General features: G+C 41.9%; 1 protein-coding gene across 2 annotated transcripts in view; it reads left to right on the top strand.

The window, feature by feature from the left end:
* Positions 1-13,115, top strand: part of Urod (uroporphyrinogen decarboxylase) — a 152,616-nt gene extending 139,501 nt beyond the window's left edge. Inside the window, exons 2-3 of one of the 2 annotated variants that reach the window (XM_065220508.1) lie at positions 11,489-11,511; positions 11,930-13,115. In XM_065220508.1, the coding sequence (XP_065076580.1) occupies positions 11,497-11,511; positions 11,930-12,985 (1,071 nt within the window). In that variant the 5' untranslated portion in view covers positions 11,489-11,496 and the 3' untranslated portion in view covers positions 12,986-13,115. Of the gene's footprint in view, positions 1-11,488; positions 11,512-11,556; positions 11,806-11,929 lie in introns of those variants that run through there. The other variant, XM_065220507.1, reaches the window with a different exon arrangement.
* Positions 13,116-13,164: the final 49 nt, after the last annotated feature.

Below are 13,164 nucleotides of genomic sequence, written 5' to 3'. Positions count from 1 at the left end.
AATTCGAGCTTTTATCCGATTATCACCAAATTTTCAGCGAGTAAAACGAAACAATTAACGGTAGTTTTGGTATCATTCATTTAATTTATTTCACCTTTATGAATGCGCGAAATTTGGCCTTAACCCCAGCCATAAGGTTCTACAGATTTTTGCATATTAACCCATGCTTTCTTCATTTCTTCTACATTCTTCACCACTTTAGGTCATTTTGCAAGGTGCTCCTTTATAATGGCCCAGTATTTTTCAATTGAGCGCAGTTCCGGAGTGTTTGGGGGATTCAGATCTTTCTGCACGAAATCGACATCATTCGCCATATACTACTCTAGCATGTCCTTCGTGTAGTGGCATGATGCAAAATCCGGACAGAAGATCGTTGGACCGTTGTGAGCCTTTAGGAGAGGGAGAAGCCGCTTTTGGAGACATTCTTCCAAATACACCTGTCCATTCATGGTGCTTGCGGTAACGAAAGGTGTACTCCGCTTTCCGCTAGTACAAATCGCTTGCCAAATTAAGAACTTCTTGGCGAACTTCGACATCTTCTGTGACCGGAGGTTCTCGGGAACATCGCACTTATCCTTGGCAGTCACATACAGGTTTCCTGGAATCTGGTTGAAGTCCGCCTTCACATATGTCTCGCCATGGTTTCGTTTACTTCTGGTCGTACAGCTTCCGGGCACTGCTTGTTGCGACCGTATTCTGTTTCTCGTCACGGCTTGGGGACTTCTGAACCTTAAACGTACGTAGTCCAGCTCGAGTTGCCTTTAACTTTATTGGTTGACAAAATTTCGCAAAATGAGGTTTGAAGCTTTTGTCGGTTTTATAATTAACTAAAACTTTTGTCAATAATTTAAATCTCTATCTCTTATGTATAATGAACCAGAGCGAACAAAACCCACCATTATTTTTCAGTGAATGTAAATTACATTCTCTGAAAAACGATAACAAGTTCTGCCCGCTCTAGTTCGTCGTGCATAAAAGATATAAATTTGGGTAATTCTTAAAAGTTATAGTTAATTATACAACCTACAAATGCTTCACACATCATTCTACGGGATTCTGTTAATGGAAAAATTTAGAGGTAAATGAGTGCACATGAATGCACGAAGTGAATGTAAATGATTTTCCATGCCTGATCATGGCAACAAAAAAATATATTTTTTTTTTTGTAAGCTGGGGGACGCCGGATGAATTCCTGCCCCAAGTGAAAAACTTGGAAGCAGCTAGAGAGGCTATAACAGGACAAATAACGAAAGAAGGATGAAGATAACCGCGAATATCGGTCCAGTAGCAACCAGTGCCACTGCAGTGCCGCAGCGGAAGCAATTATCTTATTTAATTTAAAAAAGAATTATCGATTTTATACATCATCTGAAAGAGCTTCGTTTTCTGAGCACGATATTTTTTTCAAACCCATATAAAGTCATTTTTATTTTTAAATCATGATTTAAAGGAAAATAATAACTTCAATGTTTGACACTAACCCAAGGAGCTGGCAACCCTATATGAATCCTATACGTTTGACAGTAGGCAACATCACGGGCCTTATTTAAATACGGCCCGCCTGTCGTATACATGGTGGAAAGAGACGGAAAATCGAGTTGTAAGCAGAAAGACAAGAGCAGATGATGGCATCAAAAACATGGCCGCCAGTCAGGCCCCTGCACTAAACTAACATATTGGCAGGTCACTCCCATGCAAAGTCCCACCGTGGGGCGCTAAGGTCCAACGATGCCGGTTGAAATGTGTCCCAACAAGCTGAAAGTCATCGTGGAGGGACTTTTCCCACAGCATGACCCAACGAACTGGCCACCTACACCATATGGCGAGGTAGATGAAGACAACGTTGAACAAGTCTCCAACGAGGAACTCATAGCAGCAGCGAAAGGGTTGAAAGCGAATAAAGCTCCCGGCCCGGATGGAATTCCCAACGTGACGTGCTGCAGAAATGTCTGGACGAGGGTCAGTTCCCTGATAGGTGGAAGGTACAAAAGCTTGTGCTGTTGCCGAAGCCCGGAAAACCGCCGGGGGATCCTGCATCGTATAGGCCAATATGCTTGCTGGATACTGTCGGTAAGCTCTTGAGTTGAGAGGATCATCCTGAACAGGCTGATGAAATGCACGGAGAGTGAACACGGATTGTCGGAGAGGCAGTTTGGATTCCGGAAAGGGAGATCGACGGTGGATGCAATTCGGACAGTGATTGACAGAGCCGAGAAAGCTTCCAAACAGAAGCGGTTGATACTGCGCCGTGATTACGATTGATGTGAAGAATGCATTCAATAGCGCCAGCTGGGAGGCCATCGCCAAGGCGCTCCATAGAATGAGGGTTCCAGACTACCTCTGCAGGATTCTAAGTAGCTACTTCCAGAACCGGGTCCTGGTCTACGTGACAGACACGGGGCAGAAATCGCTTAGCATCACGGCGGGAGTTCCACAAGGCTCCATTCTAGGTCCCACGCTGTGGAACGGAATGTACAATGGCGTGCTCACGGTCAAGCTGCCCAAAGGAGTTGAGATCGTTGGCTTTGCGGACGATGTCGTCTTGACGGTAACCGGTGAGACGCTGGAAGAAGTGGAAATGCTGGTGGCCGAGGCGATATATACGAGTGGTAACTGGATGCAAGGAGCGAAGCTGCAGATAGCCCACCACAAAACAGAAGTGATGCTGGTCAGTAACTGCAAAGCAGTGCAACGGGCAGAAATCGCCGTTGGAGAGCATACCGTTGTTTCGAAGCGCGTGCTAAAGTATCTGGGAGTGATGATCGACGACCGGCTAAACTTTAATAGCCACAGCGAATATGCTTGCGAGAAGGCGGCGAAGGTCATCAACGCAATAGCCAGAATCATTCCGAACAATTCTGGTCCAAGCAGCAGCAAGAGCCGTCTTCTGGCTAGTGTGTCCTCATCGATACTAAGGTACGGAGGTCCAGCCTGGATTGAAGCGCTGAAAACGAAGCAGAACCAAAGGAAATTGAGCAGTACGTTCCGGCTCATGGCCATGCGAGTCGTGATTGCGTACAGAACCATTTCGATGGAGGCAGAATGCGTTATCGCACGTATGGTCCCAATCGGCATCACCTTGGCGGAGGACTACGAGAGCTATATGACGAGAGAAACCAGAGGAGTACGAAAAATGGTGCAGCGAAAATGGCGAGAAGACCAACTAGAAAGTAGTAATGTGCTCACACAAATGCGAACTGAAAACCGAAGCCGGGAGAACTCTCCGTCAGAGTAGGCTGAATCCAACACCGGGGATAACCGCGTAGAACGTTACGCTGGGAGCTAAATAGCTCACAAATTGGAGAGACAATCAGCGAACTGGAAGTGCCAATTAGCTGAGGTAAAGTGAGGTGCGTAATGCACGGCCCCCTCCGAAGTAATACTACAAGTAGTTCCTGGGGAAAAGGGCAAGGCGTCCAAGGAGGTTTTAGTGCGGTAAGAATCCCAGACACCGTGTCACCGCGACTGTGCGCCCAGTCGTCAAGCGGTGGCACGATGGCCTTTTTAAAGGTTTCCTAACAGACAGAAAAACAGACAGACAGAAATGAGAACAAGCAGAAGCCAGAAACAGCAGCGACCGTTTTTCGATTACCGGAAATTCACGACGTAGGTGAAATGGCTCTAATTTTGACCAATGGATCTAAAGAATTGGACCATCGATCAAAATCTCCTGGTCTTAAATATTTCGTAAAAATATCCGGCATATGGACAATACAAATGTATATTTTTGATTGCTAGTGAAACATAGTCAAAACATGCTTTCCTTCGAGATTTAAGTATGGACTCAATAGACTCTGTAATAGAATCTTGCATTTACCGGTTGGGTGAGCTAATTTGTATGCACTCTATCATAACCACAATTCGCCAGGACTCTAACAGAGTGTTAGCTAGCAAACTTCATCAATCACGTTGCTACCCCATAAAGCAATCATCATCCAGCGACACTTGCAAGATATGTCCCACCGGCACCATTTCAGACCATAACGAGCAAAACTTAGCGACTCATAAAAAAAAATGGTAGGGCTTCTTGTAGTTCTCTAACTGAGACATAAACTAGCTATACGCTGGCAATCAGTGACAAGTCACGCAAATTTCTTACACCACTTCCACCCTCACACAAAGCCCCCGGGAAGGGTGAAAAGGCGCAACATTATTCGCGTCGCGATTTGAATCTGCGGAGGCGAAGGCGACTGTAACGAACCGATGGCTTTACTCAGGTTTTTTTTTTTGTTTATGGAGTTTCATAACTTTTATAATTTTATTACATTACACGGTTTTCGCGTTTTTGCTTGTCGATTCGGGTTTTTGTTTTCGCCATGCCACTTTTACCTGTTGTAAGCATAATGCGATGCGTTCCTCTCCGTGGCATCGTAAACACCATTATGAGGAGTGGTGAAAACTGCTCCTCTGGAGAGTGAGGTGAGCCTGCTGCTACTGTGGCTTCTATACATTAGAGTGAGAGCTTGCCAAAGCGGACGCAAGGTGGTTAATTTCTTTTTATGTTCGTTATTTATGCCTCGGTTGATGTTGTTGTTTTTACACGGTGCTCTCATTTAGCTAGTGATGTAGGTGATGGAGGCGAGTGCGATTTACTATCAGCTGTTGCGGAATTAATGTTGTTTTATGGAATTTTTGCAACTTTCATGTTGAGGTAAGATCTGGTTTCATGGCTCCAGAGATATAGTAGGTACGAGTTTAACTGATGGGTCCAGAATAAAAATGACAGGTAAGCGAATGATGATGCATATAAAACCTATTACAAGAGCTTTCAGAGATCAATCGATATTAATTGCTCAGGGCCAGATTGACTATAGTAGTATACCCGAACATATTCCAGTACACTCAACGTTTATTAAAATACATTTAATATGTCAAACCAGTTGTTAAATACATTTAAAGTGCATATGTGTGCATATGACTATTTGTGACATTTCAAGAGCAAATTTTCATTACGTCGAATGTAACAAAGGTAAACAAAGTCGAGCTATCAGTGTCAATCGATTCTCCTGCTATTACACAGTATATATCCGAATATAGGATCAAATACCATTTTTAAATTTATTTACCAGTCAAATTGCTTTTCGACGTAATCACCTTCCGATCAAAATAGTTTTCGATGTTACTTAAGTCACCCAATTTCTATGGAGATGCCGCTTGACTTAAGTAACAGTGCTGAGAAACCCGTGAAAAGTGTACTTTCGTCGTTTCGCTTTCTCATTATTAAAGTGAATAAATCGAACTGTTTGTTGCTAAGATGATTTCGGTGGTCCTAAAATGATGAATAGGCTGCACGTAAGGAGACGTAATTGATAATTCTCCCGAATATCCTGGTAAATACACTTTGACTTAAGTAACAATAGGGGCCACCAAACGACGTATAATAACTTTTGACTCAAAAACCAGTATTTTTTAGCATGAAAGCTAGCGATTTGCATTTGTATGATAAAAACCCTGCTAAATATGTTAAACATTGCTATCACTATGAGATTATATGTGTTTACTTGGAAATAGGAATAACTTCTCGGTCATCAAAACAAAACCTTATTTTTCTCGGATTGATGCGAATGTTACTTACGACATAATGAAAATTTGCTCTTGATTTTTATATTGCACAATTTTGATCGATAAGTCAGTGCCAACATTTCAAAGGGGCGTAATTGTATTTGTAAACAATGGCTTTAGCCGTCGATTTCTCGCGAATAAAAGCTCACTCATGAAAAACAAAGACACCAGCAGGTAGAGGAACCCTAATAAAAATTGTATGGTTAATTTGCTTAACGACGTGTTCTGGGTATCATCCAAACCATTTGTGGAATAGTTCAATGATTTGGGTTATCGTTCGTTTATGGTTATTTTTTATTAGGGAATGTTTCCTTTACCAGCTAGCATTGTTATTTTGGAGAGGTGAGATTTCATTCGCGAGAAATTTACGGGTAAAGTCATTGTTTACAAAAGCAATTACGCCCCTTTGAAATGTTGGCACTGAAGTGTCCTTGTGCCTTTGAAACTTGTTTCAGTCCGAGTTTCAGTCAAAAAACATTTCAGTTTAAAGTCTTTCACTTAGCGAACGTTTAGTGTACTAGAAATCATGGTGCGTTCGGGGTACTGACTAACGCCAGACTTAATCTTAAACATATGTCATGCGGCATATCAAATCACATGAGCAATTAATCATGTTTTGTTGTTTTTGACATCATCCACATCCAGAGGGCCAGTCACTTTCGAATGTATGGGAATGGTAGGAAACCATTTGGAAATGCATGAAAATTTTCAGTTTTTATTTATTATCGTCTTTATGGGCAGTTTTAGATGCACAAAAATTGCACGAGTACATTAGTATGGTGATAAGGTAAACACTCGTTTATTTGTTTCTTTCTGTGAAAGCATGTTTAGTCTCAAATCGTGGATTTACTGATATTCTCCATACTGCAAAAATGATTTTCCTACCACTGAAGGGGCGACATCTTTCGGATCTTCAGTATAGCTACTACTCAAATCATATAATTAATTGAAAATGTGTACGAAGTGGTCCTAGGAAGTCGATATAACAACAGACAAACAAGTTGTTCATCGAACACGCATTTAACGGTCAATTTAAAAGTATCGTAGTTGGTAGTACCAACAATCAATACGAAACTAACGATTTTAAATTGGCTTACTTCTTCACAGCAAAAAAAAATGTAATATCGATCAACGTAATTCAAGCTGATGTATGAAATAATGATGTAATAGCAAAAAGTAGATACAATATTACATCAATGGATGTAATTTTGTTCGCAAAATCGATGTACATCGTACAATGTGATATTACACAATCGATGGATTGACCTGGTTGCATCAGTTTCGATGTAATATTCAACAACTTTTTTTGCTGTGTTGACTAGCCTATTGGCACAGAACAGAAGGGGAAGTGCAAACAAATCGGTTAATCAAAAGGTGGTTCATTTTTCTGCTCAACAAGCGATGTATTGTTGTAGCGTTCCACACGGGCTTTTCTAAAGGGTGTCCACGATGAAATTGCCACACACAAAATTGATTCGCAAAACTCGAGTTTTCATCCGATTGCCATCAAATTTTCAGGGATTGAGAAATAACTATTGAACTTCATTTTACCATTTTACTCGTATTTTATTTACAGTCCATACGCAAATGCCCGCACCTTGGCCTTAACCCTGGCCATAAGATTCTGCACAACCTGTGAATCAACCGTTTTTTGCATGTAAACCCATACTTTCTTCAGTTCCTCGACTGTCTTCACTACCTTAGGTCGTTTAAGAAGGTGCTGCTTCATAATCGCCCAGTACTGCTCGATGGGGCGGAGCTCCGGAGTGTTGGGAGGATTGAACATTTTCGGCACGAAATTGACCTTATTGTCCGCATACCACTTCAGCACGTCCTTGGAGTAGTGGTATGAGGCCAAATCCGGCCAGAAGATTGTTGGGACGTTGTGGGCCTTCAGGAGAGGAAGCAGCCGCTTCTGGAGGCACTCTTTTATGTACACCTGTCCGTTCATCGTGTCCTGGGTCACGAAAGGTGCACTCCGCTTCCCGCACGTGCAGATGGCTTGCCAAACCAGGAATTTCTTCGCAAATTTGGACATCTTCTGAGTGCGGACATGCTCCGGAACGCTGAACTTATCCTTGGCCGTGAAAAACAGGTTGCCGGGGATCTGTTTGAAGTCGGCCTTCGCATATGTTTTGTCGTCCATGATGCAGCATTCAACTTTCGTCTGCATGTTGAGGTACAACTTCCTGGCACGGGTTTTGGCGGACTTGTTCTGCTTCTCGTCGCGATTAGGGGCCTTTTGTACCTTGAACGTTCGAAGCCCAGCCTTAGTTTTGGCCTTCTGGACAAAACTTCGGCTTAGGTGCAGCTTCTTAGCCACATCCCTAACGGAGGCGTTCGGATTTCGGTTGAAGGCCCCAACTACGCGGTTGTGATTTTTGGTGTTGTACGGAAAACTTTTTCCTTCACTTCTGGGCTTCCGATCGGTGGTCAACCGTTCCTCGAACCGCTTAATCACTCGCGACACCGTGGAATTCGCGATTCCCAACGTTTTAGCGATGGAACGATGCGAGAGATCCTTGTTCTCGTGATGAATGCGCAAGATTTTATCACGCACGAGCTGTTCTTTCGACTCCATTTCCGCGAGTATTGATCACAGGACTTTAAAACTTGCAGGATGTAAATAATGCACTATGAACTAAATCCACCCAAATTTTCATTAAATTCTACCCAACGGTTAAAAAGTTAGAGCAATTTCATAGTGTTGCAATTTCATCGTGGACACCCTTTATGTGCACTCGCACTATCATAGGATGCTGTCTATCTTAACTGCAGGCAGAAGATGCCTTCTACCGCTAGGTGCGCTAGTGTTCACAAATGACAAGTGGAGCCACTTTCTGATCCGAAGTTCCACTCCTGTGCTATTGGCTGTGTTTCGAGAGTCGAATCGATTAGCTTGGGACCGAAGAAAGTACCAGAGCTGAGCCAAAAAGTTGAGCACGTTATTTTGGGACCTTCTGGTCTTAGAGTTACCTCTATGGTAGTAGTACCGCCACCTGTGGCGCGCATAGTCAATTCCCTTGCGTTTGTCGTTTACACACTATCGCCATCTGTTCTGCGTACTGCCCACCACAGAGTGCTCAACATATGACGGTAATATTTTAGTGATGATGTTTTACAGTGAGAAATATTCAATGTGTTATGTCTGCTTGTTTGTGATATAACTATAGTTATATCGAGCTCCTAGGACTACTTAGGTCACAATGAGACATGTTTTGGGTTTTCCCGGAGATACCGAAAAACTTGTATTCTACTAACACTTTTATTATCTACTAAAAGTGATTTTTGGCACGGTTTGCTACTGAGTCGATAATCTCGTCAAGGTTCTTTACTGTTTTTTTTTATAAATAATTTTCTGTATGAAGAAAGAAACAGTTAATTAATCAATATAAATTAAACTGCTTATAATTAGTTCTGTAAATAAAGTACAGTCAATTTGGGAAAAATGATACCACACGCTATGGTAAACTTCACCGATCTATCAGCAAAATTTACAGTCCACGTCAGTAAATGTTGACAGCCCACAAGCAAAGAAAATTTACAGAACGGATTGTAAATAAAATAAAAATACCGCATGGATTATCAAATTCATCGGATCGGATTTAGTGGTTCCATATTCGGTAAAAAAAATACAGTATTCTGTAAAAAAAAATCTTAGTTTGTTAAGCAATGTTACTGTTTTTGATATGTTGCTACTCACTCTAGAGTAAAATCGAACGAGTGTGTACAGGTTCTTGTCACACAGAAAAAAGTTGTTGAATATTACATCCAAACAGCTGCACAGAGGTCATTCCGTATCTGGTTTTTGTTATTACATATTACATAATTATTTCATACATCAGCTTGAATTACGTTGATCAATATTACATTTTTTGTGCTGTGCATCTTGAATTATTTTAACTGTCACATCAAAACGTTTCGTCAAACTTAACGAAAAGTTCGTCAACGCGCCGCCGCTGCGATTTTTATTTTGTGAGCACGGCGAATGAGAATGACTCAAATTTGAGTTAAGTTCACTCATAATCGCCAAAAGTGCAGGAACTCAGCGATGAGTTAATTTGCCTTATGTTTTCCCAGGCTTTCCAGGATTTTCCAGGGAAATATTCCTGAATTTGAGAAAAGTAAAGATTGGATTCATTAAGTCTATTGGTATTACTCCGAGACTGAATAAATATTTATAGTCTCAAATCGTGGATTTTCTGTTATTCTCCATACTGCAAAAATGATTATCCTACCACTGAAGAGGCGACATCTCTCGGATCTTCAGTATAGCTACTACTCAAATCATATAATTAATTTAAAATCGTCAGTTTCGTAATGATTGTTGGTAATATTTTCTCACTGGTCATAAAAGTTAAGTATGGAGCTTCTTTCCCTAATAAAAAATAACCATAAACGAACGATAACCCAAATCATTGAACTATTCCACAAATGGTTTGGATGATACCCAGAACACGTCGTTAAGCAAATTAACCATACAATTTTTATTAGGGTTATGCTTTCTAGAGCTTTAATTCAACAGTTTAGCTTGCTAGTAATGTTCTAAAGCTGTTACTGCTTTGGAACAAGTCGATTTTTAAATTTTCTGGAATGTGCGAAAATATTGATGTGCAATTATTTTTTGCACAGGAGTCTTATTCGGTGCAATTTTTTTAAATCTTTATTTAAGAGATTTTTAGCAATAGGCTAAAAATTTGGTGCAAAATGCGCAATAAATGAAAACTACTATCCAGCATTTAACAGTGCTTATGGCCACCACAATCTGAAGTAACGTTCAAATTTGATCATTTACACGTCAAACAACACAATCTAAACTTCAAATCTTATGTTCCCTACCAGAACCTCAGCCAGATTATGGCGGCCATAATCGATCGTAAAATACTGGATATGCGATTAACTTTGGGTTAATGGACTGAACCCGTGAATTGATTGAATAGTAGGGTTTTTGATCTAATTTCCGTCCTACTAAGCACAACCCGCACTTTACCTCTCTTTTCTGAACGAGTTTAAACCAAAAATGGAATATTTCTGTCTCAAATGACTTGTAAATTTATTCACCTTTCCATACGTACCGTTGGATTTGATAAAGAGTCGCAAATTGTTGAGATATTGTCTAAAATCTAACACTGCTTCTTGATTCTAAATTCGTTCTATGAGTTTCAATTCCGTCCTAACGCATTGAAACGCCATTAGATTTTCTTTGTCGGATAAACGTGGAAAAAGGGGATTCGCTAGGAGCACTTCTTTTGTTTTGAGAACAATGAGCGTAAATATTCATACAATGCGCACTTACAGGATTTATGTTGTAGCTAATGAACTAACGCATCGGAACAAACCTATTATTGATTTGTGTACAGTGAAATCATTGATGTTATTGATCTTTTCTGATCGAAAGAACGGAAATGGGCGATTACGACGAAGTAGCGCTCTACCCTTCTTAATTTTGGATAGTTTTTCATCTCCGTGTAAAGTCTACAAAATGTCAACATCAGGGTAAACTTCACGAGATTTCTTCGCAAGCACGTTTACGCAAATTTAGATAAATACTGGTGTACCCAAATATGAGTAGGTTCAGTTTTGACCAATTTTTAGGTAGTTTTATAATAGCGTGTAAACTTCTGCAAACGTCAACTTCATCGTGACTTTTGTTTTCCCTTCTTTCGTATTTATCTCCCATCACTTTTATACTTGCTGCATCTTCAGCGGCCTGTCCTCAGTTAGTACAGTAGTAGAATCGTTGCTTCGTTGGTTTTTGGTGGAATCATTCGTGTACGTTTGCCAGTGATAAGAACATCAGTATAATTTTCGGTGATTGACAAGTGCCCTCTTAATTTGTTTAAATCAATTTTCATCCTATCAATCCGACCGGGAGCACCTTCAACCTCGGAGCCACGCAGTCATCACATAGCCAGTCGCGGTTGGAACTTCGAGATGGTCGCTAGTAAGGTGTGATTATCGTTCTCTGCTGTCTTTGTATTATTGCATCAACTTTCCTCCCTTTGGTTGAGAAAAATATTTATGGTTGAGGCTTGCAAGCGTTTGCACATTATGCTAATTGCACTGGACCGCTTTACCATCGTACTCGGAATGTTTTCCACATTAGTGTTTCTTACGTTGTTCCTGTTCTTTTGCACCTCGTCCATATCGACTCTGTCGACGACGATAGCGGTGGACGGGGGCGATGCACCTCTGTTCCCGTCTTCGTCTGATCCACTGTTAGCCGCTGTGGCAAGCGGTGATGTAAGTACCGGGTCAAAAGTTATCTGTCGAAGTGGATAATGGATAATTTATGTTTCTTGCGAGCATACGAGAACGTGTACTGGTCGAGTGGTATTTCATGAGAACGTATATTGATTCTTTGCAGGATTTCCCACCTCTTAAAAATGACAACCTGCTCCGTGCAGCTCGTGGAGAACCGGTGGATCGCGTTCCGGTATGGGTGATGCGTCAAGCTGGTCGCTACTTGCCAGAATTCCAAGAGGTCCGTGCCAAACACGACTTCTTCGAGGTGTGTCGTACTCCCGAGCTAGCTTGTGAGGTCACAATGCAACCACTGCGACGTTTCGATCTAGATGCATCCATCATTTTCTCGGATATCCTCGTCATTCCACAAGCCCTGGGCATCACCGTGGAGATGGTCAAGGGAGTTGGTCCGGTCCTGCCAGAACCGTTGGTAACTCCGGCTGATTTGGAACGACTGAACGCGACTGGTTCGATTGAAAGGTTGTCGTACGTCGGCGATGCAATCACCATGATGCGTCATAAGCTGGAGGGGAAAGTTCCTCTGTACGGATTCACCGGAGCTCCTTGGACACTGATGGGCTACATGATCGAAGGAGGTGGTAGCAAAACCATGTCCAAGGCAAAAGCTTGGCTCACGGATTACCCGGAAGCCAGTCACAAACTGCTCAACCTGCTTACTGATCAGATTGTAGATTATTTGCTGATGCAAGTCAAAGCCGGAGCTCAAATCGTCCAGGTATTCGAGTCTAGCGCCGAGCACCTGTCCAAAGAACAGTACCTGACAATTGCTTTGCCATACCTGAAGCGGATCCGTGACGATCTGCATAAGAAGTTCGCCGACGAAGGAATCACTCCGGTCCCTATGACACTTTTCTCCAAGGGTGCCATGCATTCCCTGCCGGAGCAGGCAAAAATCGGCTACGAAGTCATAGGATTAGACTGGACCATCGATCCGGAGGAGGCTAGGAAGTTGGTGGGACCAAACGTTACACTACAGGGCAATCTGGATCCTCAGGATATGTACAAGACACCGGAAGAATTGCGGGAGCTGGTGCTGACTATGGTGCGCAAGTTTGGAAAGCATCGCTACATCGCCAATTTGGGTCACGGAATCACGCCTCTGACACCGGTTGAGAGTATGAGTGTGCTCGTGCAGGCAGTGCACGATGCACTGTAAGTGCATATTTGATAAGCTCGTTTTTTTTTCGCTTCGATAATGTTGAAAATTGTGAAACGCAATGCATTTTTGTACGACGAACAAGACATACTGAGGAATACATTTGGTAATGGTAGAAACAAGAAGTTGATTACACGTGTTATCATCATAATTGAGAAATCTCCCTCCCTGGATTGCAC

This window comes from Ochlerotatus camptorhynchus, unplaced genomic scaffold, assembly GCF_037179485.1.
Source record: "Ochlerotatus camptorhynchus isolate MF236.1 unplaced genomic scaffold, CSIRO-AGI_Acam_v1.1 ptg000128l, whole genome shotgun sequence".
Taxonomy (NCBI): Eukaryota; Metazoa; Arthropoda; class Insecta; order Diptera; family Culicidae; genus Ochlerotatus; species Ochlerotatus camptorhynchus.
Note: the sequence above shows the minus strand (reverse complement) of the source record. Positions and strands in the feature narration are given on the sequence as shown.